The sequence below is a fragment of the Apteryx mantelli genome, chromosome 4 (genome assembly GCF_036417845.1).
Source record: "Apteryx mantelli isolate bAptMan1 chromosome 4, bAptMan1.hap1, whole genome shotgun sequence".
NCBI lineage: Eukaryota > Metazoa > Chordata > Aves > Apterygiformes > Apterygidae > Apteryx > Apteryx mantelli.
In genome coordinates, this window is record NC_089981.1 from 76205356 (window position 1) to 76227572 (window position 22217).

The following is a 22217-nucleotide window of genomic DNA, read 5'->3' on the forward strand; positions in this document are numbered from 1 at the left end:
CTGAAGAAAACCGGTCACTTCTGGCTCCAGCACGAGTGTGCCCAGCGCTGGGAAAGCCGTGCCCTGGGAACTGTGTTTCTGTGCACTGTCCCAAGAAATGCTTGTAGGAGATCCTGTGTAAGACCTGCACCAAATTCATATGCACTATTACAGTAATTAAAGTAAAACAGTAATTACAAAACTTTTGGAAAACTTATAAAATGCAAGCAAAAATACATATTGCATATAGTGAGATTAAAATTTTGCTTTATAGTGAAGGGAATCATCCTAGTTGTTCTAAAAAGGGGCATCTTTGTAATGTCTGTGTACCAGATTTGGTGTGGTAAGTGTTGCTGCTGCAGGAGGTGGACAGTTGGATTGAGGCACAACCTAAGCATTTATGTGCACTTTTTCGAAATACAATTTTCCCTATTTCTAAATTTGTGCAGATTCTGAGTTAACGAGTCTGATCCTGCAGTTCATCCACATTAGCATGCACAGATAATAGGAAGTTTGCATGTGGAGAAAGCTTACAGATTTATAACCTGTTACAGAATCACAAATCCACTGGTTTAAGAGAACTTTGACTAGTATTAATTTTAAGATTGTAACTGTGTTACACAGAGTGTAGTAAGTGCTTTCCAAATACTCAGCAGCAGATGGTTCTTGCTCAAAAATGCACGTAGCCCGATGACAGAACGGGGGCACTGGTCTATATAGCAATTATAACAATTTAGTGCGAGTGGCATTGTTAATGACAGGTAAAGAGAATTTTAATGTGTTCCTCAGGAAAGTGAGTCGGGAGCTTAAACCTGCGAATGTGTGGGCCCGTACTGTCTTGTTTAAAAATTATCAGGTTCTGCATTTGTAACATTTCCTGTACTTGTTTAGCTGATCCTTAGTACAGCAAAAGCTTGAAAAAACATAACTGTGGTCCTGTTGTGCTTGTATAGGCATGGCTCCCACTGACTTCATCTGAAATGCTATCCCACGGGGTGCTTCAGCCTGACACTTAGTGTGGGTTGCTCGAGCAGGAGGGCCCGTGTCTGTGTGCCTGCAGGTTTTTACTAAATACCTTCAGTTTTCTTCCATCTTCTTTGGGAGATGGAGAACTCCAGTTTCTGCTCCTTACGGGATCCTCCCTTATGGCTGCAGTCTCTGTGTGCTCTTGCACAGCTGCCTTATTTCAGAAGCGATAGTTTACTAGCAGGGGACAGAATAATTACATGTTACCAATGTCATTTTTACATTTTGCAATGTTTTCGTGATCATAACTGCCAGTACTTTCAGAAGGGGACAAACTCTCTGAAGGTGAGGTGTTATACATGATTATAAACAGTTATTTTTACAGATATTAAGAGGCACTGCCAGCATGAAGTCTGGTCCTTTTAAAAAGCTGGAGTAAAATGAACTTCAGTTGTTATGCCTGGGAATTTTTACTGCGTGTATTTGTGGCTTTACTGTTCTATAAAGTCACACCTTTGTGCATTTCACCTTTTCCTTGCTAAGAAAGGATTCCAGGTGCATAAAATTAGCAGATGAAAGGAACAGAGAATTAGGTTTCAAAATGAAGGTAAATGTTGTTGGTACTGCTTTGAATAACCTTTGTCAAAATGTTAATCTGTTGATGCTGCTGCTTTTAACAGTTCTTTAAGTTCATAAGGTACTGTATGTATAATTCTCCTTTAATCTTTTCTCTTTAAGAATTCAACTATTTTTTAATGTTTGAGAAGTCTTTGTCTCCTTGAAAGTGCGTGTCAAGATTGTGCCAAATACTGTACAGATGCACAGATAGGCTGCAGTGCTTCTGCTTGTAGTTTACAATCTGATTTTGAACTGCAATGACTTTTTTTGTTGTTTTTTTTAAGTATAACAAGGAGGAAGCAACAGCCATAGGAAAATATATTTAAAAGTATACTCTGTCATGTGATTTTCCAGTTTCCTTATTACACAATTTGGTGTTTCTATAATCTAGAAAATATGTTGGAATTATATAAGGTAATAAAATCAGTTATGCCTACGTAAAATTCAATAAAATGGGTATGGAGAAGGATGTATCAGGATTGATCTGCAGCCATTCTCATGTCAAGGATGATATTAGACTAATGTGTTAGTCTGCCCTTCGCTTAGGATGTGTGCAATTGATAATGCTTCGTTGCTGTTTCTGATTAGGATAATCCTGGAAGTGGAAGAACCAGCTTCCAATCATAACGGAGGAGAGCTGCTCTTTGGAGATGATGGTTATCTCTATATATTTACTGGAGATGGAGGCATGGCTGGGGATCCTTTTGGGACCTTTGGAAATGCCCAGAACAAGTATGAGCCCCTAAAGCTTTGTGTGCACCGTGCGTCTCTCATGCTGCTTCTTTGCTGGTGCTTATGCAGACGTGGGTGCTTGTAGACCTCTGGTGCAACTTCTCCTCCATAGAGGAGGTTGTCGTAGCGTTTCTTTTCTCCTGCAAGAAACGATAACTCACTGAACCTCCCAGCTTTCTTCTCTGAGCTCGGTTTCCTGACAAATGGAGGGGTCAGTGAAATGGGAACAGTGGAGCAATCCCCACTTTCACCTCCAAGCGACTAGTTGAAGCCTGCCAGGCAGCCAGGCAGAGGAGGTCATTACCATCTGAAGGCTGCTCAGTGGCCCATGTCAAATGAAATGGTCTCCATCCAAGTGCTCATGTATCAATGTCGGGAGCACAAAACCGCTGCCACAGTTGGCACGCGCGCTGGCAGCGTGGAGGAGCGAGGGAGCCACGCTCGCCCCACGTGCAGCCCCATTAATCCCAGTGCCGGGGCTCTGAGGGGAGCTGGCCCTGCCGCTGCCACCCGTGCTGGTGCGGAGAGTGGCTCCAGCATGGGGCACCGTCCCTCGGGCAGTTGGCATGAATAGTAAATTAACTTCGGCCCCAATCCTGCCAGCTCTGGCTATTCGCTCATTTTTCTCCCGTGACTAGTCTTATTCAGGTTAGTAAAACTGGTCGTGCGCTTAAAGTGGGAATGTCGGCAGGATCAAGACTGTCATTTTTTTAAGTTGCTTGTGGGAACTTGTATACCCAGAGCCTGCTCTGGGTAAATGTCCTGCAAAGCTACAATTAGTGTCAGACCGCATACATCATTCCCTTAATAGTTTCCAGTGGGTGGGTTGGTTGGTTTTTCTGGCATATTGAAAGCCTTGTGTTCTCCAAAACAGAAATAATGAAATCTTAGACTTTTTAAAGCACCCATCTCTGGATGAGAATGTATGTTTAACTGAGGTCTAGTTTTATTTCCCTTCTTTCTTTTTTCCTTCCTTTCTTCTCCAAATGCAGATCAACGTTGTTGGGCAAAGTGTTGCGGATTGATGTGAACAATAACGACCGTGGGCCTCTTTACAGAATCCCCCCAGACAACCCTTTTATCAACGACCCCAAAGCTCGCCCCGAAGTCTATGCATACGGCGTGAGAAACATGTGGCGCTGCTCGTTCGATCGGGGTGAGCCTCACACAAAGGAAGGGAAAGGCCGTCTTTTCTGCGGCGACGTAGGACAGAATAAATATGAAGAAATCGACATTGTAGAGAAAGGAAAAAACTACGGCTGGAGGGCAAGGGAAGGGTTCAGCTGTTACGATAAAAAACTTTGCACCAATTCTTCAATAGGTAAATACATGTTCTGTTTAAATTACCTGCCTCCCCCCCGGGAAGTTTTCCACACGTTCATTTTTAATTTCTGCCTTCAAAGGCTGGCTGCTTGGTTGCAAACATATGTTTTTGAGATGTAAATCTATGCAGTCTCCATCTAGAAGGGAACTGACTTGGAGAAAAATGTTAGAAGTCCAAATGCTGCTATTGTTGAGTTAGGAGAAAAACTAAATGTATTAGGTATTGTGCCTCTGGGCCATATATATAGTTAGTCAAATTTTCCTGGTGATTCTGTGATTTGGGAGACAGTTTCATCTTTCTCACATGAAGTAAGCTTTCCTGCAGAAGCAAGAGCAATTGGAGAATTTGTATTTTTGTCCGTAGCTCACAATTTTTTTTCTCTTCTATGTGCTCTGTGATGTTGTTTAACTTCCTGCCTTTTATTAACTTAGATATAAGTAAAGTGGTAGTGGTTTGATGTTTTCCATAAAAATGTTGAGAGCGCAGAGCAGATTTTTCGCACTTCCTTTGCTGAAGCAGTTGTCAGAGAGCCCATTTAAAGCTCTCCTGTGTGACGGTGCTTCCTTTAGCGATCCTGGTAAGCACTTTACTGAGGTCTCCAGGGACTCTTGCTGATGCCTTCAGAGAGCCTTTTGTCAGAAGAGCGAAGTGTCACAGCCCCTTTGAAATGACAAGTGCAGTGCAAGTACAGCAAGCACCTGCTCTAGCTGCCGTGCCTGGTGCAGGGGGGCGTCATGGCTGCAGGCCGGCACTGCCGTGGGGTGAGCAGCCCCGAGCGCGGCTGGGATGTGACGGGATGGGCCCACGCAGAGCCTCACGCTCAGGATGTCTGAAACACAGGGCAGGGAGAAACAGCATGAGGAAGGAGCGGGGCGAGTGCTGAGGGGAGATATGTGTGCCCCCAGGCTTTCTGGGGACAGGGGGGTGAGGACCCACCCAGGACGGACCTCAGAGAGCTTCAAAACAAGGGCAGCTCCCTCTGTTTTGCTGCTGTATTGTGTTTTAGCTGGCATTTTACGATGAACATGGCAGTACTACATCCTGCCTGTGCCATACCATAAATATTTTATGGCTCTTTCAGGTTAAGCTGAAACACAAGCTCTTGGTGCTGACAGAATCTGACTTGTCTTTGCATCAGCAGCTGGGGTCCAGATCACCCGTTGCTGTTGCCCTTTCACCACCAAAACAATGCTGCATTGGGCAAACATCTGCATAGATGCAGTATGTCTAAAAGTAACCTCCAAATTCATAGTAAAACCAGCCAGGCTATTTAGAAATTGGCCAGAAGCAGCACTGATAGAGCCTGGCTGCAGAGGGAAGAGAAGGGCTCAGGAAAATGGTTAGATGCCTGGGTGATTGAGAGCACTCAGGCCTATCACGTATTCATCTTGTATTGCAAGTAAAAGGTGGCCCAGTCTCTCCAAGGTAGCCCGTCCTTGGTCAGCACCGCCAGCCAGAAGGGGCTATTGAACAGTGCTCTGACAAGGTGAAAGTGGAACTCAATTTGACTCCGTCAGCAGCTGATTTAATCAGAAGATGCACAAATAAACCTGATCGTATCATGATAGTCTCACAAGAGCTATATTAACATCTGTTCTGCATCATATTTAAAACAAGGCAAGCCACGTATCTTTTCTGCTCTACAGATGATGTGCTTCCGATTTATGCTTATCCACACAAAATGGGGAAGTCTGTTACAGGAGGCTATGTCTATCGTGGTTGTGAGTCTCCAAACCTGAATGGCCTGTACATATTTGGTGATTTTATGAGTGGGTAAGTAAATTTTTTGGACGCTCACTAAACTGTACCCCAGCCAACATCCTCTATTGATACTACCTCTGCCTGCAAGTGCTCGTGCCGTCTAACCTTTGCTGGCTTGCTGCTACGTGCTGGTTAAAAGCACTCTACGAAGCCTAACTGCTTAATTCAAGTGACTCACATGGCGTGCTTTGTATAATCTTTATTCCATGTTGCTGTGCGGCAGTGCAATCTTCACCTTCCAGCAGCCATAGATGTTGCTGATTCACATGTTGTCAGTACAAAGGAAAGGTTGGGGATTGGGTGTTTGTTGAAAATCCTGAAAATGGTGTAAAAATAATTCTAGGGCATCCTAAAGAAACCTCCCCTGTTTCAGCCACAGAAGATACTTAAAAAAAAATTTAAAAAAAAATTGCCCAGTAGTGGGTCTGATGCAAACCTGTGATGGGGTATGAAACTTGCTTATTTTCCCCCACCTCCTCTCCCTGTGCTGTACCTGTATCTCCCTCATTTTCAGCACAGATCCTCTTACCCCCTCATGCCCTAGGTGCCCTGTGCACTGACTGCCTGAGTCTGGTTCACTCACCGGCAGCTTTCGGGGGTGGCGAGGGCAGGAGAGCGGCCACAGAGTCGCTGGTCCCTTGTAGGACCCCCCACACAATGAAGCACTGCTTGACGGCCCTTAAACCTTCCCCTATCGCGTTTTCATGTGCTCACCTTGCCCCTGAAAGGCAAAGTGATACAGGTCTGTGCAACAGAAGTGTTTTAATATCAACAATCCTTCATTTCTTGGAGGAGCTGCAGTTTCTATTGCAGCTAATTTCGGTAGGAAGCATTAAACACCCTTTTAATTTTTCTGATTAACGTTCATAAATCTTCCTCCTGGCTGCTTGACGCAAGTTATTTTTGCCTTGCAGACGCTTGATGTCTTTGAAAGAGGACCATGCTACCGGAGAGTGGGAGTACAGCGAGATCTGCATGGGGACAGGACAGACCTGCATGTTCCCTGGGCTTATCAATAACTATTATCAATATATCATCTCTTTTGCTGAAGATGAAGCAGGTGAGCATTTAGCATTATCTCACATTGAGTCGTATGCTTATGGTTTCTCGTCAGAGAGGGCTCGTTCTGGGAGGCAAGCGGGCCAGAGCATGAGTCTGTTTGTCTTTAAAATGACTGTGGGTTAGACTCCCAGCTTCTCCCCAGTATCAAACCAAAGTCACAATCCCAATTTCCAGGCATGTGCTCTTCCTCAGGTGACCGGGGTGCCGCACAGTGACTGAACCGGGAACTGGGAGAGGTGGTTCCCTGCCTGGCTCCTTAGGTGCAGTTTGTGCTGCAAAAGGGTTTGGAGGGAAAGCGATTAGCTGAGGGCAAATACATGAAAGCCCAGCTTACAAAAGAAACCTCAAACTTCACCATGAAATGCCTTGGGCAATGCAGGCCCTCAGAGGCTGATAAGCTGCTACTGAAGTGAGAGAAGGGCAATATGACAAGTTTATGCTTTTGGCTAGTTGAGAAATCTGTTGACATTATTAATGGATACGGGAAAGCAGATAAAACGAACAAATAATTATGAACTTGCTTGTACTGGCCTGGAATATTTGTACATCTCAAGGTGGAACGGAGTGACAGCTCTACATTAGGTCTTGAATGAGGCATCTGCAAAAGGCTGGTTTAGGTCCAGGTTTTATTAGCGTTGGTTGGGGTTTGCCTTGCACAGGATTGGGGGATGTGGCCTCCGTGAAGTTTTACATAGCTGTACTTTCAAGACTTGAGACATTTTACATTCTGGGAATGAGCTCCTGCAATTTGTAAAGGAGGAGATGGAGAAGTCGAGGGTGAACTTGGCAACTGCTACCTGTGTTAGTACGGTTACGTTGTTAATTACCCAGCCCAAAAGAAGGGTGAGCGGGCTGCACAGTTCATCCCCGCGGCCGGGTTAGGCACCGACCCCAGCAGGGTTTAGCCTGGTTGCTGAGGAGCAGCACCTGCGACTTTGAAAGCCAGGAGTTTGTGTTCCTCGCTCCTTGGCAGGGGAGTCCGCTGGCTTTTGATCACAGGCGCCCGCTACCAGAATGCCCCAGTTTTTAAAAGTCTGTTTTTCCTGGACAGTTGTGCAGACAATATCAGAAGTGGCTGTTGGGGAATAACCATATTCATTGTGCTTTCCCTTTTAATCATGAAAATAAAAAACCTACCCAATTAGGTATTAGCTCGAGAGCTTTAATATGGGATTGGAACTTTTGGAGTTAAAATCCATTTTCTTTAATCGTCAATGTTCATAGAAGGTAGGGCTGTTTTGCAATGCTCCGACAAGGAGGCTATCTTACCCTAAAATCAGAACAGTAGCTAAATCTAAATCTGCTTTACCTTAAGCAAGAGGATCCGGGTGCAGTCTCAGGCTGCTAATTGCAGCCCTCATTCATATGCTTTTGCCTTGCGCCTGCGGGCAGAGTGAATGCAAAGTGGGAGTGAAGTACTGTCCTCCTCCTGCCTTGGGGTTTTTCATACGTGCTTTGCATAAATATAATAGAGGTGGGTGGACACTCGGGCCAGGAGTCTGTTCTCAGGGGGAGTTATTTCCTTTGTATTTATTTTATTATGATGGGAAGAAATTTGTTGGTAATGGTTCAGTGAGTTTTCTTTATCTGCAGTGACCAGCCTTGCACCTTTTTGCTGTGCAGGGAGTCTTGGTTTTATGAGTTTACCACACTGTTTATTTTAACAAGCTTTTCTTCATGGAGGTATTTATTTTTAGGGTTGTTGCTGTGATGGACATTAATCTCACTGATTTAGTGGGTGTGTTTAGTTGATGGGGACACCTCTATTTTTGGATTATTGCACACGTGTTACAGAGACAGCAGTGCCATCCTCTGGGAACTGGATGTGCTGGGGACACCCCAGGCGCTTTGCACGTGTGCCGTCTGTCCTTGGGGCACACGGGCGATAGAGCTGGCACGCTGTCCGCATGCTTCATGGCCCGTGTGCCCATATCTCTGCCTGATAATTTCCAGGAGAGAAAGATGGGTGGTGAAGCACACCTTCCCACCCGGCAGGACACAGTGCCAGGCATATTTCACATCCCTGTTTGGACTAAGGCTGCCTCTGGCCTGCTGCTAATAGATTCCTGTGTCACCACCAGAAAAAGGAAGAAATTACTTCATGCTCAATATTATTTGTGTAGAGCCCAGCTGATATAGCAGGTTCATTCACTGCAGGCAGGAGGCACGGCATGGGCGCGCTGTGTGTGTTTAAGAGCTATTGTCTTTTTTCGGCTTACTTATATCCGACTAACCGCCCGCTCCTTTTCGTGCCCGCTCCAACCCCTTTTTCCCTTTCCTTCCTCCTCCTTTAGGTCTCCTCGTACATGTAGGAGGCCCAAAGTAATCTGGCCTTACCCTCACTAAGCACATCTCAGTTGCCTCCTTTGCCCAACTCCCCCCCTTTTTTTTTTTCCTTAATATTGCAATTTTTTTCTTTCAGACAGATCAGCTCTCCCATCCCTTTTCATTGCGCTGCACAAGCACTTGTGCTGGCAAAAGCGAAAGGGGAGTGCCGGAGGGACTGCTTGTGCTGCCAAGAGCGTAATGCTGGCCTCCTTGGCACAACAGGAGCAGAGGGATGGAAACGCAGTTAAGAGAAAATGCATCAAATAAATGGTGATGGAAATTGTCTGGCTGAAGGTCGAGCCCTACCCACGTGGCTCGACAGAGCTGTGGCAAGTCTGAATGCCTCTTTTGTGAGATACATCTCACTTTGCGAGTGTGCTAGGGAAGCAAAAGCAAAATCTTTTTCTTCTGTAATTCACCCCAAAGGAGCGCTTCATCAAAAAGAGCAAAAGACAGTGATGATTAGTCTTAATTTCCTTTCTTTGTTTTGACAAACAAAATTCAGGGTTTGATTATTTTGCATTAGTGAAGTTAAAGTACACAGATTTGACTGAGATGACAGCTGAAGTCTGGGCAGTGGAAATTTGTCAAAATAATATTTCATGATAATATGTTAAAGTGCGCACTCACTGAGTATTTTATATACCATTGGAATGCATATGAACCTTCATTATGAACCCAAATATAAACCCATATTGTTTGCTTCGGTAGCTAGATGTCTCTGCTTCAGTCCCAGCTTTCTTGGTGCTCCCCGTCCTGCAAGGCAGAGTTAATGCCTTTGTGCTGAACAGTACTGAAGCTCCATGGAAAGTTTTCATGGCCGTGTGTGTTTGTTTGTTTTCTTTTTCCTTAGGGGAGCTTTACTTCATGTCTACTGGCATACCAAGTGCCACTGCTCCCGCTGGAGTGATTTACAAAGTGGTGGACACCTCTAGGTAGGAGATGTTCTTATGGCAAAGTTCAGCTTTGGTGTTCTGGGTCTGGGTTCAAATGTAATAAATGATGCTGACTAAAGAAATAGTTCTTCTGCTCCCACAGTCGTGGGCGTCTGCGTTGACCAACAGTCACATACCGGTTCCTTATGTGGCTTGTCGGCATTATGCTGGCTGGGGGATTTGTTCCTGAAAGCTAGAGAAGTATCTTACGGGTGGCTTGTCTTTCTCAGGCAAAGTTTCTCAAGGTTCCTGTCCGCAATGAGGCAGTTTCTGTCAAGGGTTTTTTCTCAGGTCTGCTCCATCTCCCACGAGAGCCCCACGCACACAGCTCCAGATGGAGCTGGCCCAGAGTGAGCTGTGGGGCTTTTTTGGACAAAACAGAAAGAATACAAAAAAAAAAAGGTCAAAAAGTACACTCTTTTCTGTGTTTTAGAGAGGAGAGTGATTTGCACATGAACTAAGACCATCATTACTCCTTCTGAATCTCATGTGCTTGTACCTGAGACTGGGCAAGGCAGGGAATATTAGTGTTTTGCAGGAAGACTTACAGCTTTTTTTTTCCAACTTCCTGTTTATTAGACATTATTATTGCTGGCTAAACACAAAAATACTTTCAGCTAGCCACACAGAATGAGACTTCATAAGCTTTTGCTTTTTTTTTTTTAATGAATTGAAGTTACAGCTGTAACTTTATCTGAGCATTCTTTTGAAGTCAACCCACTTTTCTGTTTATATGTTGGAAACAGCCCAAGAACTTCCTCATTTTTTCCTCTGACTCCTCCTCTGACAGTAGCATTTTCCATTATCTAATGCAGTGGAATAGTTCCTGTAAACTGTATGTTGATACCTGTATTACGCAACCTTTGCAAAAATAAAGCAGAAATGAAAACACAGTCATAAGTCTGAATTTAAAAAGAAGTCTCTTTACTGAAGTGTAGAGTATAGCAATAGGAATAAGAAAGAACTTCCAGGAAAATTTATAAAAACTATATAACATCCCTATGTGAGTAGCCAAGAGAGGAATTCTTTGTTTGCATTTCTGTTCATAGAAATGCAAATGCAAACTATCCTAATTACACAGGAATTATATCCTCCAAATGCAAACAGAATGCATTTTTGAAACAGTTTTGAAAATCCACCAAAGAAGCCTGCAGATGAACAAGCCAACCATCACAGGAAAAAGCAATTATGACCTGGATGCAACTTCTCAGAAGAGAAATGTACTTCTATGGCAGACAAATTTCTGTCAAAATAATGTGTCATTTTTAAGAGAAAGCCTCTGTAGGAGGCACTTAGAGTGCTAATGTCTTGTTTGAAACTAGTGCATTTTTGGAACTACTCAAATGATAACTTGCTGGCAATGGCAAATCACAGAACTCTATTTTCCATAGAAAATTTTCTACCTGCCTGCTTTCCACATTCGTATTGATTGTGATAAAAGGGGAAGTCTTTTATTTTTCCTTTATGTTAATAATATATGAATAATAGTGTGTCATTTTGCTTCTCTTAAGACAGCTTGAAAACTTGAGTACACACAATTTTTATGTCAGATGTTCAATATATATTGTCTAGTTTCATGATCTGTATTTTCAGTTTGATTAATCTCTTTCTGTATTGCTCGAGTCTTCCATTTTTCTTTTTCTTAATGGATTCATCAATGGCAAGTGAAAACAAAGCCAGAAGACTCCATTGACTTGTGAAGATTTGGAGTTTGATCAATGGAGATATGTGATTGTTTAATTATGTTTTCTACTGTAAGAGATTATTTGGATCATTTAAACAGACCCCCCCACACACACAATGAGCATTACATTAGTTGAAAAGCAATTGGAAGCAAAGGCTCATGATGCCACTGGAAAGGAATTAATTGTACGCCATATCTGTCCCTTTTTTCACAGGAGAGCACCACCAGGAAAATGCCGAGTTGAGCCTTTGCCAGTGAAAGTAAAAAGCAAGCTCATAAAGTTTGTGCCAAAGGAGAGTAAGTGTCATTGTTGCTGCTTATTATTGATACATGTTAGTTGGCAATGAATATAAACTCAAAGCTTGTACTATCTCTGTATGCTTGGAGACCACCCAGAACATCAGCCTTCAGAGTAGCCTCTAAATTCATTTTTACCAGGTGTTTTGAAGATGAGGAGTTGGCTCAAATAATCCAGGTGATAGGAGTGATTTCCCCACTCCCATCCATGTGAAACCTTCTCTGTATGCTCTGCCCCATATATTTTCCCTTTCCATGCCGCAGAGTAACAGGGCTCTTGCATTAAGCACAAAGTGGTGTCCTCAAAAGTGTTTCCATACTGAGATCCTGTGCTGTACGTTGCTTTTCAGTAATAAGTGATTTTTGCAGTGCCTTTAGGGAGTGAGGAGCACTTCAGGAGGTGAAGGATATTATGGCTAAAGGGTTGGGAAATAGCTCACTGAGCAAGATGAGGTCTGAGTCATCGCTGGCTGTAAGTAAGAGAATATGTGATGAGAAAATGCTCCCAAAAGACTCAGCCTGATCAGCTATTCAGGTGAACTTCTGTTTTACCCAAACCCTCCAGGGCATTTTGATTGCTCCTTACTGAATGCAGTATTGTGCTGTTAAAACTGGAGTAGTGAAAGATGTAGATGAATGTGCAGCAAACCAAGTACTGTTTATGTTAAAAGCAAAAAAACTAAATGCACTAATAGGTTCTCAAAACTAGATTCGGCAGTATTTCATTTCTTTTCTGCATGTATTTTGTTTACACATGTAAGTACCTAGGCAGTACTCTAACAAGTTTGTAATTAAGTTAATATTACTGCAGGAACTTGCAAGTTTGTATACTCTTATTTAATTTTTCATTACATTAATCATGTTACACTGTATTTGAATCATTGACAGTTCCTGCAGCTTTGACTTTATGAAGGAATGAGGGCACTCAGCACCTTAGGAGATTAAATCTATAAGGTGGAACAAACAAGGCTAGTTATTAACTGTTGACATGCCTTTAGAAACATTCCCCTGTGAAAGCTCTGCAGACAGTTTTCAAACATTGTTAATTTTTCTCATATTCAACCAGTTCTGTCTCTCTTTTTTGTTGTGGATTACTTTCTATGCAAATCTCAAAATTCAGTTTTGTAAACACATGTAACTAAATCTTTTTTACTTTGTTTGTTTTAAAGGTATGCTTTCATCACAAATTAAAACCTAGAAACAGTGGGACAGATTCCTCCAAGCATTTCAAGAACTAAATTCAGGTTTAGGTGAAAACCAAGCATGAAAATTTTAATTCAGAAGCATGAAAACAAGGATGTATAGCTGTAAATATTCTGTTGTTTTGGCTAGTGTTTAGTGCGAGTGCTACAGAATCGCCAAAGCATGCAACTTACGTTAGCTGAAGGAATGCATTTCTTGGAAATGTATTTAATAAATAGGTTGAGGAAGAATAATATATAAACAGCTTGATTTAGCAAGGTGAAAAGCACTCCCAGATGACCATTAGCTTTCCTGCAGTCCTATGTATCATTATGATTTCCAGAATTGTTAACTGCTTCGCTAGGTCAGTCTCCAAAGAGAGAGATGCGCACGGATCAGACTCGCATGTGTATTTCTTGTTTTCAAAGCCTCAGCTTCCAGAGAGGGGAAGACTTTTCATACCATAAATAGAATATTTCTTCAAATAGATTTTTGAGAGGGTGTTCCAAAAAGTGGACTATTCCAAAGGTTTGCCTTTTGGGATGACGGATATTAAGTAATATTAAGATGACTTTGATTGTCACATTTTTCCCTGCCCCTAAACTACAAAGCAAATGATGAATGAGAGTGGAGGATAAATCTAGGATATAATTCAAAAAGTTGTGGTGTCTTTGCAAATGCATATGACACTGTCACAACTCAGCTGATTACTATTTTGAGTAATTCCAAATTACTTCCTTTTGACAAGCTAAAATTTATTTTTAGGCTAAAAATAGAGCGCCTGTGAATAAGCATGTCCAGTAATGCCTGGAAACTGTGACAGTGAAAAATTTTAAGCTCTTCGGAGTTCAAGGCTGGGTTTGGGTTTTTTTTTCTGGGGAAGAAAAAAACAACCCCAAATCCTGTTTGATGTGTTGTCCTGGCAACCCTGTTCCTTCTGCACATTCCAGTTACCAGAGAGACTTGATTTTGAATGTTCCTGATTCCAGCTACTCTGAATAAAGCATCTGGCACAGCGGGGAGGCCGGGGCTCTTGCGGCCTGGTAACGGTCCAACCTTTAGTAATGAAGAGAATAGCCGAAATCGCGCCTGCCTCCAAGATGCCTTCGGCAGGGGAGCAGGGTCCGGGGGGGAACTCCTCTTCTCCCTGTGAAACTCCAGCCCTGGCCCTTTGCGTCTGAGCTGCAGTTCTGCCAGGGAAGTGCTCGGAAATTTGGCAACGTTTCCCCCTCGGGGGGCGGCGGGGGGAGCCTTGTTGGCGGGCGTTAAGCGGCCCAGGCATCCCCCTAACTAAGAGCAGGGGACGTTTTTAGCTGAGGAAAGGCCGGCTCACCAGAAACGCTTTCAGTCCTCGCCAGGCTCAAGGAAGCAAAGCTCACAAGGGGAATTAAATAAGCCAGAAGCTTTTAAGCGCCGTTTTTACGCGGTTACGTTCAGACGCTGTTGTCTCACGTTTGCCTCCGTTTCTCCCCCCGGCAGAGCTGATAGTGAAAACCCCAACGACAACGCCGCCGCCGACGGAGGCCCCGCCGCCCACCACCAGCAGGACCCGCGCGCCCCCCGCCACCCCGGCCCCCCGGCCCCGGCCTGGCGGCGGCGCGCGCAGAGGGCGGCGGAGGAAGAAGAAGAAACCCGCCGGCTCCCCCCGCGACGGCGCCGTGCGGCTGGCGGGGGAGCGGGGCCGGGGCCGGGAGCGGGACCGGGGCCGGGTGGAGGTGTTCGCGGACGGCGAGTGGGGCACGGTCTGCGACGACGGCTGGGGCGCCGCCGCCGCCGCTGTGGTGTGTCGCCAGCTGGGCTTCACCCGTGCAGCGCGGGCCAGCAAGAAAGCGGAGTTCGGCGCGGGGAGCCGGCTGCCCATCCTGCTGGACGATGTGCGGTGCTCCGGGCGGGAGCGCGGCCTGCTGGAGTGCGCCCACGCCGGCCTCCGCACGCACGACTGCTCCCATGAGGAGGACGCTGGCGTGGTCTGCAGCCGCCGCGGGGAGGACGACGAGGAGGAGGAGGAGGGCTGGTGACGCGCTCCGGGACCCCCAGCACATCCCTTTCCCTGCCTCTCCCCGGACCCACGTGAGTGTTCAACACAGCGTGCTCCGCCGGGAGGACGCCGCTTCCGCCCTGAGCGCTTGTGCCGCTCTCGTGGTTTCTTCTGCCATTTTCATCTGCGCTGAAGGGAAAGAAGAAGTAGAACCAAGTAGTGACTTGAGTATGTCCATGAGCAAGGATGCAGTATATCTGGATTTTTTTTTTTTTTACAGGAAGAAGAAGGAGAAAAACCCAAACATCATCAGTTACAGATTAGAAAAAAGATGCCATTCTCTTGCCCTGCCATCTTGTTAAATATAAGATCGCATTTGCCCAGCCGTGCTTCACAGCGTTTTGCTGAAAAAGAAATGCCCACCTGGCCTTGCTTCACCCTTGCCCATGCAAGCGTGCGCACTGCTTTACTTGCTCTGCCACTCGTAGCCCTGCACGGTGATTTATAAGTATGCGTAAGTCAGCACCTCTCTGCGGGATACAAAAGTAGATTTTTTTTGTTAGCTCTCCGTGCACTAGTTTAAAGGACAGTGATTCCTTTGTAATGCTTTACATTGGTGTAAGCCCATTGATTGCCAAAGATAACGGCATCTAAATAACTATTGGGTAAATTAGAAAAAATCATAGTGGACTGCCTGGAAAGTATTTCTTCTGTTTATGCTAGTCTAAGTGAAAAGAAAACACAGGAACAGGACCATAATCCATTTTAACCCTGAAAACACTTTGTGCCTGTTTCTCCACTTTCTCAGACATCATGTAGCCACACTTTTTTGCATTCAGTTTTCACAGGTGTGAATGACTAGACAAGACGTAATATATTGGAGTTAAAATCCTGTAATACCCTTTTTAAAGGAGATCTTAAAAAAACCTCATTTTGCCTGAAATGTGTTTTTCACCTAAGTAATAATTGGAGACACGTTTCCCCCTTTTGTGATCTCACTACCATTGGCAGCATTTTACCTGTTAGTTTTTCTGATATGAATAAAATAGTTTTTATCTTACTGCTCACACAGAACCATGGGAAAGAGAAAGCAGAACAAATGTAAAATGAGTAGTGCATCCAGCAAAGTTTGTAAGCAGGGCTTGGTATCTCAAGCTCTTAATTTGAGTATTCATTTTAATTCCCCAATTTCAAGTTGGCGGTGTCCTCTTAAACACATAACATTGATGCATATGGTAAATAAATTTGTTTTAAGTAGTTTTTCCTGGACTTTCTGGTATAACCATTAACCATTAAATGTTTCTTGATGTTAACACCTTCCCTGTTTAAATGCAGCTGATCAAAAAAGTAGCACTGTCTTCCTAATCTATGTAAAATTTAAAGGGGAGAACAGACATGTAACATGCCTTTTTCATAGTATCACTCTTATTTCATTAGAGACCTAAAAATGCTGTCAAGAACCAGACTTTCAGTAGGCCTTTCCCACAGCAGTAAGGGTGCAAGTGCATCCATTTAAAGTGCAGAAATTCACTTTAGGCATGTCCCAATGTTCAGAAAACAATTAAGAGAGACTTTTGTAAATTCTGTTAGAGCAGTTGGCACCTATTGAGCCGATGGGACTAGAGGGTTCAAAAAAATGGAAAGTAAAGATTTAATCTTTCTTCTTCAGAATTCCACTTCCTTTGTTTCTTTAGCCAAATGTCAGCTGATTGTGAGATTTTAAGGAGAATCACGATGATAGTTCTGCTTAAAAACTTTTGGGTGGAAAAATGGCCTGCATAACAAAAGATACTATGCAGTAATTGAGATGATTTGAGGATGTCTGCCATAGACCAGTAAGATGGGTGTTTCACCATAATTTTCCAGGTACTTAAGTGTTCTTTTTCTGATCTAGCTATTAGTTACTCTTCTCCAGCTTTAGTGCATTTGAACCTCCTGAGCGTCAGCAAAGGCCACCTAGTTCTTGTATGCTCCTAGTTTTGACTGCCACCAGCCCCCAGCTGACAGTCACTTAATGGCACACAGTCTCTGTTGACAGATTAAAGCATATGGACACCAACCCACCAGGACCAGCCGTTGGCAGCAGAGAGCTTTGCAATGATGCAGCTGGCTCTACAAATACAGAGCTGTATGCCCTGGGTGTATATTGAGGGAGTTATGTGGATGCCACATAAATCTCAAGGAAATATTTATTGGTAAAGGAAGACAGAGCCTTGCATATACATCTTCTCCCTCTTATCCTTTCTCCCAGCCTACACTGAGTGGAAGAGCATTGCAGATAGGCAGCGAAAGCATTTGAGTATGTGCAGGCACGTATGTGTGTGTGTATGTGCATGCCAGCTCAGTACATTTTTATGAAGATGGGAGGATAATTATTGCAAGCCTGTAATATTCAAAGCACAGAAGTACATGTACATTTAAATACCTGATATATTATCTGCTATTTAGTAGGATCTTTACTGGTAGCATTTTTCTTTATTTTAAAATACGTTTGTATACCTGGCTGTCCTATAAACTGAGCTTTCGATAAACACTGCTGCTGCATTTGAACGTGCTAGTATACCAACCTGGATGCTGATTCAGGATGAGTGTCAAAATAGCCCAGAACAATGCTGGTTACCACAGTACAGCTGCTTTTTTCTGTGTGTTATGTGCAGTCCTTGACTTCTGCCTAATGGTAATATGGTTTATTGCCTTCTCTCCTAATCTCACCTCTGTGATTCAAACTGGAATATCTGTATTTTTCCTTCCACTGTTGTAAAGCAGATGTGTTATGTCAGAGCAGCTACATGTCACGGAGGACGCAGCATACCTTTAAGGGAATAATTTAGACCCACCATTGCTACCTCTTCTTCTTTATCTCCAAGGTAGAGTAGCTGTGTGAAGAGCTCAGTTTTCTTTCACTTACGCAGCTTCTGGTGCCTGGCAGGCAGCCCGAGCCTCTCTGCGCTCTGTTGCGTTCTGTGGTATAGACACATCTTTAGGCAAAAATTGGAGTGTTAACAGGCTAATCGTGCTTTTTCCAAAGGATCAGAGAGTCAAATTTTCCCACAAGTTACTGCAGAAAAATTCTGGAGTTTTCTGCCAAAATGAGGAAGATGCAATGAAATAGGTAGGGCTTTACCGTGGGGTCACTCAAACACTGGCAGAGCTATTCAGGGCGCTCAGAATCGGCTTGCCCGTGCCGCGAAGACACGGTTTTAGCGCAGCACGGTGAGGAGGAGAGCGGGCAGCAGCAGGCGTCGGGGCGGCTGCCGCAGCACCCCGCTCCCTGTTGGGCCGCGTTGTCGCACCCAGCTTATTCCAGTGTTGCTGGGGTGCCGTGGCTTTGCGCCCAAAGGGGGAAATGGAAAGCAGAGCGGAGCGGCCGCCCGCCAAGCCTGTCCCGCGGGGCAGAGTGGGGACACCGCTTAGTTATCCTTTGATAACTAATAACCGCTCCAAATTTAGGTTTGAGTAGTGCCTAGTTTTTCTCTGTTATACAAGCAAGTAAGACTCCAGACTCACTTGATGTGTGTTAATATTCTGCTGCCTTTTACATGACCTCCCTGAGGTTTTTCATGTCCAGGCTTTACTCTGGGGCACAGGTGCGGTCATGCTGCTGCCTAGAGCAACGTTTTAACATAGCCAGAGAAACAGTTAAGATGGAAACTGCAGTCGTTCCTTAACAATAACGTGGGAAATAAAGATGCCGTTGTTAAGGGAGAAAACCTCCAGTGTTCAGCCGTTGTAAGCGCTGGCATCGAGTAGCTTGTTCCTCAGGGGCATAGCTGATGGTAACTGCTAAACTCCTGGCCCTTTTTCACTTAGTATTACCAGGCTTGCCAGTTACTTGCCCACCGTATGCTGGAAAATTTTATTGACAGAGAAGGGCCAACTTGCTTCTTCCAGCCCTTCTGCAGCTCAGTACGTATGAGCTGGGTGACAACCAGCTCAGGGGAGATGTCACTGCAAACGTCTGTATGTGGCAGCGCTGGGTAAGAAACAACTGAACCCACTGAAGATTTTGTTTTGCTGACTCCTGTAGCCAGAGCAGCTTAACTTGCCACAAAAGATCTGCGTTTACCTCAGTTTGTTCGTTATGAGCAGTTGCTTTTTCCTGAGAGCTGTCGTCTGCCAGATGTGAACACGAGACAGCAGCACGGCAGCGCCTGTTGAGCTTGGCGACGGTGGGTCCGGTGGTCTTGAAAGGTGCCAAGGACCAGCACTGCTCTTGCAGACCTTCTTTCCACACAGCCAGGCGGAAGGAAACCCCCAAGGTGTTGTAGTGGTTAAGCTGGCGGGCTGTCCCTCAGAGGCAGGGCTCGGGATCGTGCACCCGAGCTGCGTCCCCACAGCGTGTCTGGTTGTTGTCACCTCTAGTCTTAACTACGAGCGCTAAGGAGCAGCCTACATTATTCTTGTTTACTTGCTTTTAGGGAGTATGAGTGGATTTTTAGGGAGTTTGGAGAGTATGGCTGGCAGCATGTCACCGTGTGAAGTGGTTTCGGTGTGCGGGGGGGCTGGGCCCTGTGTGTTGAACCCTGCCGCCTGTACAGGAGCAGTTTTACTTACAAGCGGTTAACAACCATATGTTACGCTCTGGGACAGCTGTTAATAGATTGAGTTTATCACCTGGGCAGGAAAGGGCTCCATCTAGCCACAACCAGGAAGAATTAGCATTTCAAAAAGTTAGGTGGAGCAGACAGTCTTTTGGAGAAAAGGTAGCACTTGCTAGGTAACTGTAATTTGGTGCCACTTTTCTTTTTTCCTGTCCCTTGATAATCAGGTTGAAATAATGGGTTGTCTTCTGTTTCCAAAAACACTATAACACACCTCAGTAGCCTTGGCTTGAATGGACTTAATTATGATTCACGCTGATACAAATAACAGTAGAGTTTGGCCTACTGCTTTACATTGTATATTCATATACATATATAAATATATATACATACACACATATGCTGAGGAAAGTTATATAATTATTTTGGAATAGAAGTAACATTTTTCTTTACTTTTATTAATAGCTGGATTTAAAATAAGGTCATCTATTTTAATTGTGCTGGTAACAATTTAAGTCCCTATTTTGTAGTATTATTTATAATACTGCAGTTTGTCTTTTGTAATAAAAATAACCAAATGTTTAAATTAAAGTGTTCATCTTTTTTTTTTCTTTTCAGTATGGTGTATGAATGAATAGAACTGTAAGGACACAGCAGCAAACATCTTCCTGAATATCGTAGATGACGAGTAATAGAGAAGCAATCACTGATTGTTCCAGGGGAGGTGGTTTAAGATAAATGGCTCTCTTATATTTTGTAAAAATTTCTGTATGATGTTACTGTAAATAAGTTCATCTGCCTCAGTACTTTTCACACTGGCTGTCATAATAATAGTAGGAACAAGGAGATCACAATTATTACCTGGCCAGCAGAACAGCAAGATGGGTTTTGGAGGTATATTTCAATTAATATTTTGAAATCTGCTTATATTCTTTACACAGTGTTCCACTGAGCTGGATAACTGTCTGCTAGTACTGTGGAGTTTTAATTCCATGTTGAACGATTCAGAGAATATTAATCTGTCTAAACTCTTAGAATATTTTAGATTCAATGGTAAGTTGAGCAGTTTGATTTTGCAATCATGCAGCAAGAAAGCTTGCCAATATAATTTTTCTGTACTGAATTTTCCAGTCCTTGGAGCAGAGAACTTGATCTTTTGCATTATTAAAAGCAAATAATTATTTGCCACAAAATAGTGACTATGTGAGACTGAAGCCATCAAACAGATAAGGGGGTGAAGGTATGCTGTATAAAGGCATGATGAAAGTTATTTGTCTCCAGTTAAACAGAATGTTTGAATTTTTCACAGCTGGTATGCAAAAATCTGCATTTCTACATCATGTCTGCATCATCACCATATTAAAAACATTAAAAGTATTGGAAACTGTAGATCTTTTTTAAGCTTCATCATAAGTGATCTGAATGTTCCCATCAGCAGCAGATTCGTAAAAAGTTACTAGCAAAACATCTACCATTTTCTCAACAGCTGGTGCATGTTTAGTAACTATATGCAATAAAGAGCCCTGTATTAGTTAATGTGATGCTTTCATGATTGATGATAGTGTAAAATAGTAATACAAAAGCATGTACAGAGCAGTGGTGGTTCTGGCTGGGGTTTTCCAGGCCCTGGCGTGTGCTCAGACACAGCACAGTGCCTGCGTGCTGGTTTCAACGTGGCTGTGTGGTGTGTGAACATACAGAAAACTTGTGTAGCTCATCCATGTCTCGGACACCGTTAGATCTCCAGGTCTTAACTGATGGGGGCGTATGCAGTGCTTATGTGTGGGATTTCCCAGCGTGTGGCAGAGCTGCCAGAGCTGGACAGAAAGACTGAAGTCCCTAAACAACAGCTGGTCCTCGGAGTCCACCTGGACAATATTTCTGAATGGGAAAGGAGGAGGTGCCTGGTAAAATCAGTCCCTAAGTTTGTACCTCCATTGGGCATGGATGAAATGCATTGCTTATGTTAGCCCCAGATGCTATTAATTCCGTATGGACCTTTAGGCAGGGGGCTGAGGTTTTAGCCTGTAACTTCAAGAGAGGTACTAATTTAATTACTGTCTGCAGTTAACCAGTAGCATACAACAGATGGAGATATTTAACAATAAAATTAAGAGCTTTTTATTTAGCCGTGTATGTTATTGGCAAGCTCAGAACTGCCCCAAGATACCCGCGCCCCTGGGTAATTACACGCTGCAGAGCTGGGAAGTCATTTCCAAGTGCAAGAGATGCCTGTGTCATGTCCTCTACCTGCTGTCCTCCTCATACGGACTGAACAATGTTGGACTTCTCAAGAGAGAGGAATGAATGTTTTCAAAATTCATGACTATGAAAAGACAAGCAAAAGAGTACGGGAGTTTGGACTAATCCTGTCCAACACATTTTTCAAATTCACCTTGTAGCTTTGCATCAGTTATTAGTTCCCAGGTCTCTGCTCTTCTGTTCTGCTCCCAAGTGTCTCTTGCTCTTTGTGCTTCTGGAAACGTGCAAGTTAGCGAAATGTCCACGCGATGGCAGTTCAGCCCTTGGCAGAAAAGCAACAGGTGGGAAAGTTCAGCAGGTCCAAATTTCCGCTCCTTTTTAGTGCAGCATGTGGGTCCCAGATAGATAATAAATACAACAGTGACTTTGTATCATGCCCTTCATTCAAGGGTATAGAAACATGTTAGAATACAAGCAGAAGTTTTTATTAACGCTTATCTTTAAAGCCAGAACTATAATCTCCAATCTACCCAGGCTGAATACTTATGAAAGGGGAGTTATTGACTGATAATTACATTTGCATGAGAAGCTTCATTCTGAGAGCTTGCCTATTCTAATCAGGGATCAG

General features: G+C 43.9%; 1 protein-coding gene across 1 annotated transcript in view; it reads left to right on the forward strand.

Annotated features, from left to right (window-relative positions):
- Positions 1 to 20905, forward strand: part of HHIPL1 (HHIP like 1) — a 28886-nt gene extending 7981 nt beyond the window's left edge. Inside the window, exons 3-10 of the mRNA XM_067295684.1 lie at positions 2152 to 2295; positions 3288 to 3616; positions 5266 to 5392; positions 6295 to 6440; positions 9624 to 9705; positions 11604 to 11686; positions 14348 to 14938; positions 20006 to 20905. Coding sequence (XP_067151785.1) covers positions 2152 to 2295; positions 3288 to 3616; positions 5266 to 5392; positions 6295 to 6440; positions 9624 to 9705; positions 11604 to 11686; positions 14348 to 14886 — 1450 coding nt within the window. The 3' untranslated portion in view covers positions 14887 to 14938; positions 20006 to 20905. The remainder of the gene's footprint in view (positions 1 to 2151; positions 2296 to 3287; positions 3617 to 5265; positions 5393 to 6294; positions 6441 to 9623; positions 9706 to 11603; positions 11687 to 14347; positions 14939 to 20005) is intronic.
- The last annotated feature ends 1312 nt before the right edge of the window (positions 20906 to 22217 follow it).